Source organism: Ochlerotatus camptorhynchus, unplaced genomic scaffold (genome assembly GCF_037179485.1).
Source record: "Ochlerotatus camptorhynchus isolate MF236.1 unplaced genomic scaffold, CSIRO-AGI_Acam_v1.1 ptg000225l, whole genome shotgun sequence".
NCBI classification, from domain to species: Eukaryota; Metazoa; Arthropoda; class Insecta; order Diptera; family Culicidae; genus Ochlerotatus; species Ochlerotatus camptorhynchus.
The window spans coordinates 1,398,476-1,418,695 of NW_027040715.1; the positions used below are offsets into that span (position 1 = coordinate 1,398,476).

Sequence of the window (20,220 nt, forward strand, 5' to 3'; positions counted from 1 at the left end):
CGGTATTGCGTAATGAGATGTAAACAGGCGAGGCCCAGATAATTTGTCGTCTCTTTTGTTCCTCCGCTGTTTAATGCTTGATGGAGTTTTGACGTGTGGGCATTCTTTTTTTCGACTATTTCGATAGGGGGCTTCTCAAAGGATTTTTAACTAGTATTTTCAAGTCGGTTTGGAGCCAATCAAGAGCGTTGTTATTCAGTAATATTGCCTATTTACAGATGCAATATTTCTTCGTATCTTTGATCTTTTTGCATTGGATTCATTATGGAAATCGTGTTAATTTGATGTAATTCAACAATTCGAAGATTTGATGATTACGTCGAATAGGTGTGAAACTATCATCATGTCTGTGGTATGTTGGAATATTGTTGACTGTGCTTTTAGTGAGGCAACTTATGATTACAGCATGAAATATCCAGTGGATGCATAGTAACGATTATTTTCGTTAGTAAATAGTGCTTAACTTTGATACATCTAGCTGGGAGTCCCACCCTGGGACCTTAGCCATAGAGGTCGAAATAAAAATGTTATGATTGTGTGTAGCTCCTCCTTTGCCTGTTCGATCAACAAGGATCAACCTTACCACGTTTTTTTTTAAATTAATTTTCAATTGAAGGCAATTGAGAAACATAGGGAGTGTTGAAATCTTGGATATTGCAGGTATTGATAAGCACTCGATATCATTTATCGTCCTGCTTGCAAAATTCTTGCCAATGAAACGATGCAAAGTCAGCTCAAAACACTGCATATTTTTCAAATGGGACTTCTGACTTTTGTTCCAAATTCTCTCTGGACTTCAAAATGTAAGCACTTAATTCCAAATTTACGTGGTCGTGTTTATCCTCCTACGAAAAGTTTGATGCAATTGGTTCAAAAGAATTAGAAAATGTCTAAAGAAGGAAATGTTACATACATGTTTTTTCTAAGTTTACCACAGTTTTGCTGTGAATCAAGGTGATGAATTGGGTTCTTTAATTTTGAAAAAATATCGGTTTTTATATATCATCTGAAAGAGCTTCGTTTTCTGAGCACAGCGATATTTTTTTTCGAACCCACACACTTTCATCTCGATTTTTAAATCAAGATTTAAAGCAAAATAATAACTTCACTGTTTGACTCTAAACTGACAAATTGACAGCTCGCTCCCATACAAAGTGACACCGAGGGGCGCTAATAAGGTGATTTTAGCGAATGTAATCGTTCTTATTTAAAATATTTCCAGTGTACTAAAATTGATGACATTTTGGGATTGGGTTCCATTTTTAATGCAGATTACGAATATGCATTTACCTCAATACCCTTAAAGAACCCAATTTGTTAAAGTTAGCTATATAATTATAAATAAAGCTCATAAATGGTTAAGGAAATAGTAAGACATGAGTTCAGCAGTGCTAGGAACACATAGAATTATAAACCACGGTAGAATTACTTAAATGAATTGACAAGCCCCTTGATCCCCTTTCTCATTTTACAGCTGGTATAATCAATTTGACAGATCGATGTCCATCTATACCACTTGAAATCACTGAAATGGGGTCGATTTTTGATGATCGAGTTCCACATATGTTATGTGCTCTTATGCATGATGAACTAGAGCGAACAGAACCCACCATTGTTTTTCAGTGAATGTAAATACACCTACCTGCTCTAGTTCGTTATGCATAAGAGATACATATTTGAGTTTTTTAACAAAAGTTGTAGCAAATGTCAAAACCTACAAAAGCTTCACAAATCATTTAACAGAATTCAGTTGATGGAAAAAGTTAGATTCAAATTAAGGAATGTGAACATGTCCGGATGTAGTCAAAATGGTCTCCAGCACTTCATATGACTACCATTGAGCATATTGTTGGATTCTCATGTGATTTGAGATGTCGGATCATGGAGTTCCATATATCATAAATGGTCACTTCCCAAACATGTCCGGATGTGACTAAAGTGGAGCGGGGAACTCTATATGACTTCCATTCTATTCCATGTTTTAGTCCAAGTCAAAACTGTCCACTTCCTCGCAGTGTTCGGAAAATCATTCTCAAATCTCATTCAGTGAGTCTCCTTGCGCGAGTAAACTAGCGTGCGAATGCGGCAAACAAAATTCACGCTTGAGATTCTCATGCCTATTCACGCACTCACACTCACAACGCTGAAAAATCCTTCCTTAAGCTTAAAAAATCATCTCAAAAATCAATTGCCAGCTTGCATATGTATGTTGTGTTAGTTTTCCAACCCCTGATGCACAAACAATAGTAGTAACAATTAATAGCGCCAACATATACAGACATTAATTTTTGAACCTGAAAACTCATCGGTGATTTTTGCGACGTTGAATTTTGGAAGGCAAAACTCATAGGCTCATAAACTCATGCATGAGATTTGAGTTGAGTTGAGATGTTTGATGGTAAGCTGCCATCTAGAGTTATGTACTTTAACTAATCTAGTTTTTATAAAATGATCACTTTAAGTCTGATCAGTGGCGTCTCGTAACCTCACTTTATACCTGTACGCCAACTTTCAAAACCAGATTTAATGCCATATTCATACCTTCATCCGTTGCTGTTAGATAGTAATTTGTGATTAATTACTACCTCTTTGATAAAGGATGTGTCTCCAACATACCAGAGCTGTCCTGGCCACGTCCTTGCATCTGATGGGGAAAGGAGAGGAATATTAGTCCGACACTTACTTAAAAGAGATGCAGAGAACTCTACAACCCCTCATAAGTGTCACGGGAAGGTTGGATTTTTGTTAGTAGGAAGGGTAAGCCATAGGATACGGCGTTGCTGGCAATCGTTATATCAAGCATTTAATAAATAGAAGCTGTGAGTAGTTTATCTGTCCTTTGTTGCTGCCCATAACCTAAACATATTATTCAAAACAGTCTTCAGATTTTGGAATTAAGAATCGTTATCAGCTCGATCATGTTGCTCCTCGGAGGCGAACCAGCCTAAGGCTGAAAGCCTCCTAAATAAAGCTAAATTAATTAATTAATGTTGCTCCTTTGCGCCTGAAAATGTTTGTTGATCCTAAACATATCCTCAATTCATTCTGATGTGCTAAAAGTTAATAATAGTATGTGGAATCGTAGATTAGAATGAAGATTCGCCCTTGGCCTAACTCTCACTGTCTGGCAGTGTATTATGGATAAAATCTGCCTGCAATCATTTCTTATGCATGCAAAGAAGCCCGGGTTCACCCGGGAGTTAGAAGGTGACAGCTCTACCGCAGCTACAATAGCCCATTTCAAGAATGCAAGCATTCCGAAGCTATTTTCACACATGATACCCAAGCAACAATTTTTGTTTTATTTAAGTTTTATAGCAGTTGATATAACCAAATTATAAAACCTTCACTGACGACCACATTGCTTTAACAATCTCCTGAGAACCGCAATACAGCCATGTCATGGCCAATTGGCCCAGTTTTAATGCAGTCATTAAAACTTGATATGCGAACTTCTTTAGGAGCATAGGATTTATGTCAGTTTTATCACACTCTAGACGTGATTGTTAAAAATGAAAACATAAAACCTCCTCCAGGTCAGAAAGTTTTAACAGGCTTCTAATGACTACCATAAAACTATATTACAACCGCATAAATCGCTCCTGAAGAAGTTGATAAAACATGATACGCAAAACATTTTGACAACTTTGAAGGTTTTAAGTTGGGGTTTCTGGATGATAGTTAATATTGAGAAATATTTTATTGTGGTTTTATTCTTTCGATGTTTGATCATGATCCTTGTCAGTTGGTGATAATGGCTGATATAATTGTACATTGAAAATAAGACGACTTTATTATAATTTTAAACCAATCTGTATATGCTTCACAGCATGCCGTGCAATATTTATGGTGATTATTATACCAAATAGGAGCATAAATTTAGTGCGCCATATGAATACTAAAATAGAGGGATATTTTTAATTTGTCTGCATTAGCACCATACATTAAAGAGTCATTCAAAGATTATCTATTTAGTACAAAACTGTTACTACTGTTGAGCAATAAGCAGTCACATATTATTTAATTATACATAGATGTATGAAAGTGTTTTATTGCCTATCAATTAAAGTGTAATTATTCATACTGTGTGAAATTTGTTCATACGGCGACATTTTTTTTCGTTATAACTTGCTACTCCTTAAAAATACCTCAATATAACATATTCTCCTAGATTGGAATTCTATAGCATAACATAAACCTAATGGTTGTATCTTAGCATTTCGTAGTCCAAATTGAGAGCGTTAAGTTATATTTAAGCTATATAACTAGCTTGCTGGTTTTATTCGGTACAGCGAATCAAAACAAAACAAAAACCATGACCACCTGTCAAAAAGTCAACATTCCAAGCGATCCTCCTATTTTCGCTTGTAATCAAGATGTAAGAAATGCTTATTGGATCCACTAAAAGCTTTTTCAATACAAGGTTTAAAGCCGTGATGTCAATACTGGCCATCTCCAAACGGATTTAGTGAAACTGCCGGCGTTGCTTTAAGAAGGGTTCGTGGATCTTTCGGAAGTGTATCGAAAAGCCGCTTGTTCAATATTTTTAAGAGCTCCTTCACCGCACTGTGCCTTATGTAGAGATCGCATAACTGTAGTTCCTCCAGGAGTTTCATATTGTCGATCGTCTCATCTTCATCGTGTTCAGAAGCACTGAAGAGGTTTTCATTTCATATATCTGAATAGATTTGTTTTTTATAATGACAAAAAAATTTCAGAGTATTTTTTGTTGTAGCAGTATATTTCTTATCTGTGAATCTTAGGCCTCTGACAAAGATGATAGTTGTAATGAAGCTTTAATGAAGGTCTAAGACTGCTTCAAGTTTTATATCGGTCATAAAAAGTGTACCATAAAACATAATTGTATGTTTTGTTTTGGTTTTATTCCTCAGTTATAAGTAGTGATGCAGAACCACCTTACAGCTACCGTTAAAACTATGAAGCCTGAGTTTTAATTTAGTAGTCATAAAACAGTTTTATAGACGACTTGACGGCCTGATTTTATGACAAGCACACAAAACCGTAATACAACCACAGGCTGGAAGGGATGCTATGATAAAACAATGATAAAATAAGAATAAATCTTCCAAGCATTTAGATTGTTACTTGGGTAAGCCCCGCTCCAATACATTATCGATGCAAATATACACCATTGATAATGTACTGAAACTTTCAATCAAGCAGTAGTGCAATACTTGATTGACTCGTATTTAGTAAGTTTTGAAATAATCGCCTTGAATTAGATTGATATTTCCTATCGAGGACAGAGTAACGAAAAGGTAAATAAACTTAGCTGAGCGTAACTACGCGTAGGTTAGAACAGTCGGCACCACGTGCAACGGATAGGAATTTGAAAGTTTTCACTTAATGCACTTTTCAACACTTCTGTACTTTCAAATTAACACTTTTTAAAAATGAAATTGTAAATTTGTAACATTTTTACTAGAACGAAACGACGCAGCAAAACAAAAGACGTCATTTTCGCAGCGCTGCCTACTTCAATCCTTCATTTGACGTGAAACTGCTCATGTAAAACAAAGGACAACCAGGCCTTAGCCTTAATGGTAAGGTAAGTATCTAATAATTGTAAGATTTTCTACAAGAACATTAAACTGAAAGCAGTCGAAATTTGATGAACTAGAAATACGAGAAAGAACATATGTAAAGCCAACGAACTTGATATTCAATTGGAAGATTACATCCTCATGTACCATAAATGATGCAACCTGTGATCGCCATTAAGGTAAAACCATTAGGAAATTTCGTCAGCCCTGCAGAAATGACACCACTAAAGCTGTTGGCTTGTATTGCAAACCGTATAAATTCCCCCAACGCGCTCAAATTCCATTCCGATGAATCGAGTTTGTGGAGAAACAAACAGCGATTACTGATGGAAAAGCGATTCTGTCGGCACCCACACCCACCACCACTAATGCCGATCCCGCCGTCTAATAAACTACATCTCAGCGCTGGCGGTAAGTTTGAGAAACCGAATCAAAACTTTCACCACAGGCATTCCGGCTCTTGCTTTGCTGGGTGTGAAGATTTCCCTCCTCCTCCTCGACGTTTGCGTTCCAATACGGGGTTCATAACTGCAGCATGTGGGAAGAGTAGAAGCAGGAAGCGCCTAATTGAATCCGAAACTGAAGAGTGTGTAAATTTATTGTGGCATGTCGTTTGTGTTTAGTATGTTTTGATGCTTTGTTGGCGTAACTAATTTCGCTCCGAAATTAGAACCTTGTTACAAGTTGTGAGTGGTATGCGGTGTGAGCCGCCGGCATGCGAGTAGTGAAGCACTTGATGCGGTGACACCCATACCCCATCACACACAACCTATTGGTTACACGCAGACAGTAGGAGCATCACGGTGATGATGCTTAGACACTAAATATTTGTACCTAAGTAAGCAAGCAAACAAAAGAGCTCCGATCTCTTCGAGTGGAGCGGGTGGAGTCCCCCGGAAGAAGAACGATGATGATGCGTTCTCTGTTTCAGAAACAAATCGAACCAAATGTCAGCTCATTATGGGAAACATTTATGTTATTTATTGGGTTGACTTTGGAACGGGATCGGCTTAGGGCGAAGAAGTCTTATTTTGAGACATTCGGAGTGAGAAAATAAACTCGGGAAAACATGGTTCGGTTGTTTGGGAAGTCTTCGGGTGCGTCTTCGTTGAATGCATTTTCCACTTGTTTCCCGAAGATTTGTTGGATTAGAAAAACGTATTTCAGCAGTTACGGTTTGTGGAATGCGAGGGTGTATTATGGCCGGATTATGTTTTTGAGTGGCTATTGTTCTGAGTTATGGGGAATTGAGCTTCTGATCCAGTGTGATTCCCCGGAACTATGCTACTGCTACTGTGATTCATTATGGCAGCAACAGTGAAAATTCATGATGGAATCTTGCGCAAATAGTCGATGACGCTGTACATTTTAGAACTGTATAATCCTGTGTTTGTACAGCATTAGCAGTGTGTCACCACCGAATCACTCGAATAAATAATAACTCGCAAAACTGCAGTAATCATCCGTAACCCAATCTGACGTTGATTTGGCCACAACATCCCCCACCAAAGTGACAGGATGGAACGAACATTCCGATATCCTGGACGCTACTTCATTCTACTCAGAGCAAAAACTCACCTCTCGATGTACGCTGCCGTTGCGAGTGCCTTCGCCGTCTCCAGGGCAATGTTGATCTTGTCCGCCGTAATGACTGATTTATGTGCGCTTCCTCCCCCCGCTCCGTAGACCGGTATGGCCGTGCTGGACGCTGGCTTTTCCGAAATCGGCGAAAGACTTGCCCCGATAGGACTCTTCATGGCCCGCAACACATCCGGGCTGGTCAGTTTGTACGGAATGTTGGACGAGCTTCGCTCATGTTGGCTCCCGCCGCTGATGTTGGTTGGTTCACTAGCTGGCGACAACAGAGCACTAGCTCCAATCGGAAGTGACTTTGGTCGTGGCTGAAGTGGGGGCGGTGGCTTCACGTACTGCTCCAACCGGGAGCTGCGCTTGGAAGTCGAGCTGGACGGATCAATTTTTTCGTAGATATGATAATTGCCGCGAATCGATTCGTATAAATTATCCGAACCGTGCTCTCTGGACAATTTATTGCTCTGATTTGGTGGCGCCTGCTGGACGCTGGTGACCGCTGCAGTCGATGATGGTTTCATACGGTGGACGGTCTCTCTGGTTGGAGCTACGTTGGAACCACCGCCATCGAAAATGGTTTGACTCAACAAGTGCTTCTCGTAAATGTCGTTCAGCGATTTCGGTGTCATTTTGAAGTTGGGCTGCTGTTTTGCCAGCCGGGTCACCACCGTTGTTGAACCCGTCTGATTGGACACGGCTGGCGAGTGTTTGTGATTTACGCCACCATACTTTACGCCACTCGACTGCTGCAGATAATCAGCCTTTTGTGATAGTGCCATATCAAATTGTAGTTGCTGCTGCTGCTTTTGCTGGGTTTGTGGCTGACAGGAGAGTTTCTGAATCGGCGGAGTCTGTCCGTATACTGGAGATGAATTAGCATATGGATCAGGTATTTGAACGGGCAGCGGGAGCAGAATAGGTTGATTAAATATTCCGGCATTGTTTTCATTCATTGAATAAGCCTTTCCCATTGTTCCGCCGGTGGCACTTGCATCTTGACGAAAGTGGGCTCCGGTACCGGCATATTTTTGCTGCAGATGCATGAGATCCGCTCTACCCGAGCCGGAACCTGTCCGTTTGATGGCTGCCATGCTGCTTATCTGCCGAGGACGATGTACGGAGGCCTGCAAGAATTTATATTAATTAAAAGCGATTCTTTTGAGGAAGGGAACTAGTTCGGGTCAGGGTGGTATGCACCAAAAAAGCAGGGTTATGGCGATATTTTAAACCTCTGTATTTGGAATTGTTATCATCGGAGAGATCTGGAATTGTGATCAGATATGCATTCATCAGACGTCAGGTGAGAAAGTCAATTATTTGACAGTTAAACCCTTATTTTGGAGTCAATTAATACTAGGGTGGTTCTTATCATATTTATATAATATATGTAACCCTTTTATTTACAGAAATAAAGGTGCACATTCTAGGAAAAAGTTATTGCTCAGCTAACTTTAATCAAATTTGTTTCATAATGTTTTTAATATCTCATGATTTGTCTGATTTAGAAGAATTTTCCCTAATTGAATTACGGTGCCTATAAAAAACTGTTCTTTAGCTCTATTTCCATTTTCAATCAAAGTGTGTTGTTACGTCGTACTTGAAGTGTACGATTTTCAGAGTTGGGTGGAAGTGCTATACTATATATACTATACTATACAACATGAAGCTTTAGTTCGATCATTTATTAGCTAGATAAAGTTCTGAAGAAGATAGATCGATTATTTCCATTAGAGTACGGCATTGTGAAAATTGCCTATGGACTTGAGCACATACCTCAAATCCACTCATTCATCAATGTTTGAGCTAGGTAAAGGAGTGTACGTTTGCTTAGCATTGTCACATTAATTTGTGTGGTTGTTGGGGGTGTATGGTTCTGAATATGGCAATCAGAAGAAATGTTACGAAATGTTACGCAATTGCATCCTCCCTATTCGCACACGCCCGAAAATTGAAGGCAAAAGCCACTTCGACTTGTTTCTTCTACTAACGACTCTCTGATGACTGTGTTGGGGAAGCATCATATGCATGTACGTAGTTGGTGGATTTCGACGCTTTTGAACAATGCTTGACACTTACCACTTTTTCAACAGTTTATTGTTGAGAATCAACAGTCACAGCATTTCTATCAATGCGTAGAAATATTTCTGATCGATTGGTGATAAAAATTTTGAAATTGGTCCAGGGGCAGCTGAGTTATTAACATTCAAAATCTTTCATAATTTCGTTACATGTTCCATTTTCGGTTTTCACAAAGTGTACCCTCATACAGAAATCACAGACGTAGTTCTACGTCAAAAGTCACCTTTAAACATAGCGTTTGGCGTGCGGCTTGTCAAGCTAAAGGTTCAAATCTCATCCCGCACAAGTCACGAATGAACTTAAATGTGTTTTAGTGACTAGAATAATAATAAAAAAAAAAACAAATTAAAAACCTGCAGCAATCAAAACATAACATTCTATAAAATTTCTCTTAATCTTTTACGTTAAAAATAATTGCAGATATGAGCATCCGCTAATGAGTTCGGCTCATGAGGCTGAATACGCTCATAGAATTCATGTAGGGTAGATGTTCCAAGCAGAGCTATAGTATCCTACTATGGTGTGTTCCGATTATGGAAAATGGGAGTTCCATGACCATAATTGGAACGCACCATGATAGAAACGTACACAGTTCGAAAAAGAAGTAAAAGTTTCTGTTCAATATGATGCACATAAATGGAGCGTCACATATCATATAAGTTAACACAACGAATTCTGAAAAATTTCATGCAATGCTGTAAATATTGTATACAAAAGCTTATCTTTGCAAACAACATTGCTTGCAAGTTTCTCGTTTGCGTTAAATTAAATACACGTTTACTGCCGGTAATCGCAAGTCAGTCCCATCTGCATTTTTATCAATTTTGAGTTAGCATCATTATTCATGAAGAGCTTTGAGTGGGTTGGTTTATTTCCTTTAAATTCCGCTATAATTGCTTATATTTTGACAGATACGCGTATTTCGTCTACTACTTGCAGACTTCATCAGTGCCAAGTACTCAACACCACTTTTAAAATTTAAAGGATTGATCATTATTCAGTTTATCTTTCTATGTTTTGTGAGATGTGCTATTGAAAAAAGGTAGTTTGTTCAAGAAAACTGTCCCACAGCGAAAAGTAGCCGCAAGTCAGTCCCATTAGAAAAAAAAAATATGTTAGAAATGTTAGACAACACATGAGACTTGTCTCAGGACAGATTTTTTCCATTTCTCCTAGGGTATCTGGGACATGGGTGTGGCCAATATACTGCCTATAATCGCATATCAGTCCCATATCGATTTTCGTCAATTTTAAGATAACAATGCTATCCACTATCAATTGGCATCTACTTTCATATTACGTGATAAAACTACGAACTTTGATCATGAAAATGTGAAAACAACATCAAGTTAGTTTGTCCCAGCAAGCAAAATAATCGCATATCAGTCTCATCCTAAATTTCAATCGTCCATAGTTCAAGTTAAAGTTCTGCCTTTTGAATTTCCTTATTTTTCACTGATATGACAAAACATACAAGCTTCATTTCAACTGATTTTATCTTAAATATATTATCAATAAATTTACTATGATTTTTCAAATATTTACATGGAAATTGCACTTCGTAACTTCGACGATCATTTTATCAATGCCTACTTCTTCCATATGTGACTGATATCCAATTATAGACAGTTTAGTTCTTACGATACTCAATTTGACCGCCAATGGATATGGCTTTGAATTCTCATGTGATTTGATGTATCGCTTGATGAATTTTGATTTTAAAAGGATTTACCACTTCCCCGGGGATACCCGAAACATGTTCGGGTGTGGCCAACATGGTGCTGGTCACTCATCGTGACTCTTATTGTTCTTATTTTTTAATTCTTATGTGAATTGATTTATCGCATGGTGGGTTTGGCATGTTTATGAAAAGCTCTGGTCTGATGAAGACCCGCCCGCATAAACGCGAACCGTAAGTTGACCTTACCGAAAATGTTTAAAAATTATTTATAATCCCTGCTAATGTTTATGGATGGAATGGTAATACTGAAATGGTTATGGAACTTTGCATGAACGTTTGTGTGATAAAGTTTTAACCTTATGTATTGTGGTTCTTTGGAAGTGAACCTTACAAATTATGGGTTGTTAAGAACCAGTACCGTTCAAAATAGTTGTTTTCTCCATACATTTTCGGAGCCTTTTACTTATAGTTTGAGAACTTTGTTGGTAATGCTTATGGTACCCAGTAAGGTTCATTAATTTTTTTTATTATCGGTCAACTTTACGTGGAATATATCGCGAATTGGTAATCATTAATTAACAGGCAACCAATTCGCGATATATTCCACATAAAGTTGATCGTTGTTACAAAACCATCCATGGACCTTACTGACTACCATAACCATTACCATTAAAGTTATAAAATCATAAATAAAAAGGTTCTAATATAATTCCTTTTCCGAAAATGTATGGAGAAAACAAGAATTTGGAAGGGTGATGGTTCTTAAAAATCCATTATTTGTAAGGTCCACTTCCAATAAACTATAATACATAAGGTTAAAACTTTAACACAAAAAAATTCATGCAAAGCTCCATAACCATTTCAGTTAAAGTTTAGCAGGGACTATAAACAATTTTAACCCATTTTTGGTAAGGTCAAGTAATGGTTCGCATTTATGTAGGCATACTCACCGGAATATGTTCCGGCCATTGCTCTGGAACCAGCGGAACAAATCCAGAAACATTCAATAACGTTCTATGGGACCATGGTATCTTTCGACTGTTCAATACTGTGTTAAACTAATGCAGCATCGTCATGGAATTGTGACTGACATGCGGTTATTTTTCTCATTGACGTTAAATGTAATCGCAAATCAGTCCCACTCAGATTTTGGCCATAAAATAAAAATTTCACTATATTTTTTCCAATATTTTTGGGTAAAAACAGACGCGTTCCATCACACTGTACGTTTATTTTTAAATTTATCGCACCAAAATAAGTGCCAAATCATAAAACTTGTAAAATCTTTGAACGCCGTTTTTTTCATTTCTAGTTTTTTACAGATGGGACTGTCTTGCGATTATGGGCAGTGTACGTGAATGAATGTTTACATCACAATTCAAATTCTGATTTTTTGTTCTGTGTATTAACCATGACTGGTGCATCTACCTTTTGTGTTTTAATTTGTTCGTACTGATATATTGCTTTCGAAATATAAGCCAATGCACACTGGGCAAAAATTTACAAAAACCCGACTAAATTGAATATCTCGGCTGCCAAACGGTTTCAGTCAGTAGTTCATATTCTCAGAGGAAAAACTCTGTTTAATCGATTGGTGGTGGTTTCATTGGCCGGAGACTATTGCTATGTTATTAAGAATCAAGAGATCAAAGCGTATATAATATAGACACTAAATTTTGGGGTATAGTGGCTTTATTCTGGTTCTCCGGATAATCTGGATTGATCGATAAAAGGGGTACATTATAAAAATTGTCCAAGAACTTTGTGATTTTTTCTATGTTTGTTCATAATCATGACATCAAAGCGAATTTAATAAAGAATTTTTCCCAACTTGTGCGGTAGACAAATGCTGCACGGCTTAGATTGTACGACCTACTTTATCGGTCCACCCGTATTATTTGGAGGACCAGGATATGGTCATTTGATCCCAAACTATAAATTCCATATTAAATACGCTTTCATCTCGTTATTCTGAACTAACAACAGTTCTAGAACAGTTTTTATAATGTGGCTACTTTATTGGTCAATCCAGATTATCTGAAGAACCAGGATATGACCACTTTACACCAAAATTTAAATTCTTTATTGAATTCGCTTTGATCTCATGATTCTGAACAAACATAGAAAAAATCGCATGTTTCTAGGACATTTTTTATAATGTGGCCACTTTACGGTCAATCCAGATTATCCGGAGAACCAGTATAAAGCCACTATACCCCAAAATATATTTTTTTATATTATATACGCTTTGATCTCATGATTCTGAACAAACATAGAAAAAATCACAAGGCTCTAGGACATTTGTTATAATGTGGCCAGTGCACACTGGGCCAGGAACCGAAATAAGCAAGACAAAACCTCTACTGCATTGGGTTTGCATTATATTGAAATGGTGTCTTTGGCAAAGTTTCTCGGTTTAACATGCGCCTTCATCTGGAAATGGAAATTAGTTCCAATTTTATCCGCATAGATGGTGCTGCGATACTAACTTTTTTATTTCACATGCTAGAGGTTTTGGCAACGAATGGGAGCCAAAACAAACCACCCAAAACTGTCATCATTTACGGATGAAAGAAGATTGCAGCAAATCTTCGTACACTGATCTAATGTTGAAATGAGAATACACATGTACTACTTACTGATTGACTAACTGAAAATGTAAGTACGAAAACGGAAGCTCTGTTGTTTCGAAGTAACGTTGACTTTCCGGTGGATTATAATTTGTGTTATTTTGAAGTATATAACGGATAATTATGATAGAAGGTAGGTGGTTTTTAATTGTTCAGAAGGTATTTATTTCATTATTGAAAATAAAAGTATGCAGCGTGAGTGTTCGGGAAATCGTGACATTATTTTTCAAAAAAAATATCGCTCGTTGATCTGGCATCTCATGTGAAAAAGAAAATTATTTGTCTTGAAAGTGAAGCCTTTCACAAATCGCTTGGATTTCTAAAAGCAGACTTTGATTCACGTCATGCCAAGTCCTGCCGTAACAAGCGTTTGTTTTTCCAAAAATATACAAAATGACTGGATTCCCACTTCAAAGTTCAGGACGATAGCCCAAAGAAAAATGTAGGTGGAAGACCGAAAAAATCTTTTTGTGAAGATAGCCAAAGAACAAGGTTAAAAGCCCAATCAAGTGCCAAACCAAAGATCGAACGATTTACAGCTGACGATGCTTTGCGATTTTTTGTGCGAAAATGATCTTACAATAAAAGAAGAAAGTTCAAGAAAATAGGACTGAGAATAAGTGAACCGTTGCCATCTGGAGGTAATTTATTTTTATCGTCTTGTTACCTTACATTACGAATACATTTTCATTTCATAGTAATGATGGCAACCCTGCCAGAAGATTATTTCAGAATCCAGAAATAACGGCAAGAATTACAGGAATTGAGAAAGATATCCTTCGTTGATTCGTTACAATTCTGTGTGCGCTATCTAGCAAGCTTGAAATCGACGTATAGGCATTCGAAACTTACGCAGAAGAGACTAGAAGGTTGTTTGTCCATTATTATAGTTTTTAAACTTTGTCACCTACGGTACACAGGGTCTTGGTGCATGGCCCGACAATCATAAGCCATTGTGATATTCCGGTTGGTTTATTATCCGAAGAGGCGCAAGAGCGACGAAACAAATCCATCAGAAAATATCGGAAGTACCATTCTCGACAATTCAGTCTTCTTGCAAAAATCGAGGACGTACACACTTAGATTTTTTTGCCGAGATGAGCACCAACGAGCAGCTGGGCATTTTATTTTGCTGGATCTCAGTGAAAAACCTGCCGAGATTCAGCTAACAACTGGGAATTTTGCCGAGATCTCAGCTAACAAACACATTTTTTGCTGAATTTCCAGCAAAATAAAATGCCATGCTGCTCGGTGGTGCCCATCTCGGCAAAAAAATCTAAGTGTGTATTCCATCGACTTTTGCTGACCTCTGACCCGGTGATGACAGTGCACAAACAGTTTCCTCAATACAAGAAAGAGCAATTTCCAGGACCCGTGCAAATGCTGTTGCAATAATCGACAATGCAAGATAACAGGTAGTTGTTAGAATTAAAAAAAATATTCTGAATCTAGATATCTCATCACACAAGCACACATGTTCGATAATATACATGAAGAAGCTTTGTGCATACATAAGTACAGCGTTCACCAACGTGCAGCTAGCGAAGCATAAGAGACATATTCCATCGTTTCCATCGCATGTAGCCAGCAAGCCGTGCGTTGGCGAACGCTGCTTGAATAAACATTGTAGTCTATGAATTCAGATATCTCAAATATTTAAAATTATATGTCCGGCAAACTTTCACCTTTGCTTGATGATAAATGGTACACTTCAGAAAGTAAATGACTTTTTGCTAAAACTTGCTACTTTTCGAGAAACCGGATTATGAAAATCATGGTAATTTTCACTATTTTGGCTAATATTTCGCTTGTATCGACCCAAACATTGGGAACTCTTCCTTAAAACTTGCAAATTATCCGACTTAAAAGATGCACGGCGTTAAAAATGAAAGATAGTACAAAAAACGTAAATTTCAGTTAAATTTTAAAATATTCACTATATCTTTGTTGTTTAAAGACCAGGAACTTTGAGATTTTGGGCATTTTTTTATATTTTTTAATGTTCTACAACTTTGCCGGAGACACAAAACCTCTAGCATGTGAAACAAAAAAGCAGCACCATCTAGGCGGATAAAATTGAAACTAATTTCCATTACCAGATGAAGGCGCATGTTAAACCGAGAAACTTTGCAAAATACACCATTTCAATATAATGCAAACCCAATGCACTAGAGGTTTTGTCTTGCTAATTTCGGTTACTGGCCCAGTGTGCAGTGTATCGGTCGTTCCGGATCCTCCTTTAGGCCAGTAGAGTTTTCCTGAGGGTGTATATGTATTTACACCATATATACTTAGTACTATCAATTTCCAGTAATATACAGGGTGCGTGACGAATTTTTGCAGTAAATTTCAAATAGTAATTTCACATGCTTGTGCATCATGATTTAGATATATTTGGCAGCACTGGATAGCTTATACTGTTAGGTGTAAGATTTAAACAAACAATGTTGAGTAAACGTAAAGATGTCGAAACAAGAGAGCAATCTGTCAGCCGTTGTCGCTTTGTTGCGCGCCGGAGTATGCTTGAAAGAAATAATTCGGTCGGTAAATGTGTCTGAAAGAACAGTGTATAATATTAAAAAAGGCTTGGGAAAGTGATAAGACGGAGCACCTGCTCATACTGCTAATAAAGCACAGAAAAGGCTTACGGAAAATATTTCTTAAATTTAGGAGGAAGAAATTTGGCCCCCAAGCAGTCCCGATATCAATCCGTTGGATTATTTTGTATAGAGCGTCGTCCAACGGGATACCAATAGAACCCTCACACCACACTTAAGTCGCTAAAAGCTAAAATCAAGGCAGTGATGACATCTATGGATCGAAACATTTTAAAACGTGTATACTGCAGTTTCCGGAAGCGTCTAACTACAGTCGTCGAAAGGGAAGGCAATTTTTTTGAATAAATTTACTAACAACTTCTATATGTTGCGAAAGAAAATAAATCGCACAAAATTCATTGCTAGAATAACTAACTGGTGTATTTTTTCTCAAATATGCCATTTACTGCAAAAATTCGTCACGCACCCTGTACGTTAAGTAAAGTGTAAAATTATGTCGATAGATTGTGGCATTTCCTACTTTACCTGGAACTCGGTTGATCCCGGCCCTCTATCTCGGTACGCGAAAGTCTCGAATATGCATAACATGTTGACTGAAACTGTTTGGCAGCAGAGATATTCAATTTAGTCGCGGTTTTGTAAATTTTTGCCCACTGTGCAATGCAAGAGAGATAGAATAGAGCAAAATGCTCAATTCGACCCATATTTTGTATGAAAAAGTACCCCTGCTAAGATAGTGCTGCGCTCAAAATAAAGGTAACAATACAAACATAGACCTGTTGAACGATTCGTGGATGATCATATTTAAACCTTTGAAGTGTACACCGTAATAGATCTATTTAATCAATTTAGCTGAATACCACCCTAACCGCATTTCACGCTTGAGGATACTCACGAATGTAGGCTGCATCGCGTTTTGCATCTTCGACGTGCTGCTGCTGCTGCTGCTGCCATGACTGCCAGTGACTTTGCCCCTGCAAATGAAAATGCATCGTTATGCAAAGTCGTACTGTGTTGCTGCAGTTGCTCTATGTGTTCTCTGTGTATAGGTTTGGTAAAGCAAAAAAGCATAGCAAGGGAAATTTGCGTTCGGCGTCGTCGTCGTCGTCGTCGTCATCATCATGACTGCTATAGAAAAGCAAAAGCTCAAACTATGGAAACATAGCCAGCGAAGTTAGCCAGTCGTCCAACTAGCAGAGGCAGAGTGGAAAGAGGAGACACTCAAATTAAAGCCTACGAGCTATGCAACCGGCAGAGCACGGCCGCACGATGCGATGTTTTTAAAGCGTTTTATGCTCGCTCGCTTTAATCTTTAAAATTTGATGGGGCGGCACAGGAACACCCTGCGCCATTCGCCTACGAACTAAACCAGCTGTTTGGGTTTACGCTTATGCTTATGCTCGTCGCCTCCCGGCGCGGGGGGAACACGTAGAATGAAGCAAATTCTGAAGGTACTTACATTCTGGTTTCGCCTTGTTGCTGGACGGTCGTCGCAGTCGTTGCCAGTTGTTGGTTGGCGGGAGGGATGTTTGTTTTGACGGGCAGTTTTCGACGCGTTGAAGGGGCGGCTGATCCTGATCCTTTTGACGATGGCGGTGGTAGAATCTTTGTTCCATTCTTGCGGTCCATTACCGGTCAAGTTTTTGAATGGTTGCTTCTAAGGGTGGGGAAAAGCACCCTTCAAGCGAAGCGAAGGTGGTTTTGCAGGGTGGTGGAGCTACATTGAATCTGAAAGCAGAAGTGAAATGGATAGGTAGATTAATTAAAATGATAACAATGCGAAACACTGGCGTTGCGAAAATATTATGGTTTCGTTATAGTTCTTCAAACTCTACAGCAAATTTTACAGCTGTCATATTGCATGAAAAATTAAGTCTGGTCATTTTTGAAGATGATTGGAAATATGACCAGGATAAGTGTGCCTGGCCCAAGTGGTTGTCTAATTGTCAACTGGATATTTACACCAAACACGCTGACTCTGTACAACAGCTTCTTGAAACAACTAACCCTCAAGATACAACTAGTTTCGTGGGCTATGACAACCTGCCAAATCTAGTTTGGAAATTTCGTCGAGGAATGGAAAGGTTTTTGCCTCTCAATGCCGCATCTGAACAGGAGCTCGCTCTGGTGGAGTCCATTTTGTCTGCTGGTCTCAACACGAATGGTAAGTTTCTTGACCTGGTACTCGTTAGGGATTCAGATGGCATTGAGCTGTTCCCAAAAAACAATTCAGAGTCACAAATAAACATATATATTGAATAAATGCTTTATAACAGTGTGCAATGCTGAATAAAACGGGTTGTCAATTTATGTGCTGAAAAACCCTCATTGAGATCGATTGATGCTCCTTTATTCCGCTGTTCGCTCTGATCTGATTAATTTACTTATTAAAAGCTATATAAACGTTGACTGTCTTCCTGATTCAACACCAGAAGTTTGATCTAATAACAAACTGAATAAGTGTAATTTGCACATACATTGACGCTTTAATTCGACTGTTTTCAATTGATTTAATAACATGCTTTATTATACGTCTAATAATTGTTTTCTAGTTCCAATATTAGATTCCATTGCATTGCTTAACAATATTGCTGAATAAAGGTGAATACAGTCAGCATAATAGCTATTATACCATGTTTTAATTGCATGCTTTGTAAATGCTTTACAAACGGCGTATTCATTCATTATTCAACAACACTGTTTCAAGGTAAAAACAAAACGAAATTGTTAGCATAATGGTTACCGTTTCGGCTTTTCATGTAGATTGTCGGCTTTCCAAGTAGATGGATACAGTGTATATTTTTTCTTGGAAGGCACAATACTTTTCCGCAACTTCTTCTAAGACACCATCTCTATCAAACAAATCGTTCACGAGATATATATTTTTCTATTGATGCGTATCATTTTTGCATAAGCCCTTTTCAAGTACTAGTCATGTGCAAAACAAGGTAACCATATATGTAAACAATATGGCAAACAACTGTGCAAAGTTTCATCATAATCGTAAAAGGTCGATCCGAAACGATTTGCGAATCTGTGTGGAACTGCTCTATTTCGATGTTGTGGATGAATAACTTCTCCAGATTTGTGTGAACATAGCCTGAACAGAAGTTATTATTAAAAATAGTACAAGCCTTATTAAGCATGCAGTTGATTAAAATCGTCAAGAAGTCGTTTCTTCAATAAGCAATTGTTTGTTGAGTTTGAACCTCCATCTGCTATTTTGAAAGCTGAAAATCACCACAAGCCGTTAGTTTTCGAACTTGACATCCACTCTTGTATCAAGCAGCTTGCAGTGACTACAACTTTGCACGATGTGAATATAACGCTATCAACGCGAGAATCAGTGGGTTGGATAAGGTACAATTACTTGAGCTCACTGACGTTGATGCCACCGTATCCGTTTATTTTATGACAACATATGGGAAATCCCAAACGGCGCCGGTGGTGTAGTGGTAAGCGTGATTACCTCTCACCCCAGCAGGCCTGGGTTCAATACCAGTCGGCGCCGCCGGGATGTTCTGAGGCATAACATCTCTGATCACGCCTTCCTTCGGATGGGAAGTAAAGCCGTTGGTCCCCGGTTCATGAGTTGATGGGTCGATAGGTAGGGTCCAGGTGTGGGAGCTGCCTTCCTGGCACGTCGGTAGCATTGGTGCTCAGCACGGAAAACAAGATCGACGGAAAAAACAAACCAAAGGAAAAAAAAAAAAAATATGGGAAATCCCAAGTAACACTTGCAACATCTTGCATGAAAAATAAAAAAAATCCAGTTGTAAATAAGTTATATTTATATTAATTGATTTTAAAACATCCTGTTTTAGACGCGTTGTATTGTTGTTTGTGAAGTATTCAACCTTTCTGACAAGCACTTGTTATCTTGAGGTTGTAATTCGATATTGCATGTCTCAGTTACCAGTTTATAACACATTTATAACTGATTGTATTTGGTGAAAACTGGCTAGCCTTATGTACAACATGTTTTCATATGTCATTATTAGAAATATGAATACATCTGAGATATAACTTATTGATAACATGTTATTAATAAGTTATATTTCAGTTGTACTCATGTTTCCAAAAATGACATATGAAAACATGTTGTATATAAGGCTAGC

The 20,220-nt window shown here is 38.1% G+C and overlaps 1 protein-coding gene across 1 annotated transcript in view; it reads right to left on the reverse strand.

Annotated features, from left to right (window-relative positions):
* Positions 1-17,615, reverse strand: part of LOC135703957 (kinesin-like protein CG14535) — a 382,313-nt gene extending 364,698 nt beyond the window's left edge. Inside the window, exons 1-3 of the mRNA XM_065225313.1 lie at positions 17,562-17,615; positions 16,998-17,076; positions 7,143-8,278 (exon numbers count right to left, since the gene is read on the reverse strand). Coding sequence (XP_065081385.1) covers positions 7,143-8,278; positions 16,998-17,076; positions 17,562-17,563 — 1,217 coding nt within the window. The 5' untranslated portion in view covers positions 17,564-17,615. The remainder of the gene's footprint in view (positions 1-7,142; positions 8,279-16,997; positions 17,077-17,561) is intronic.
* Between the last annotated feature and the right edge of the window lie 2,605 nt (positions 17,616-20,220).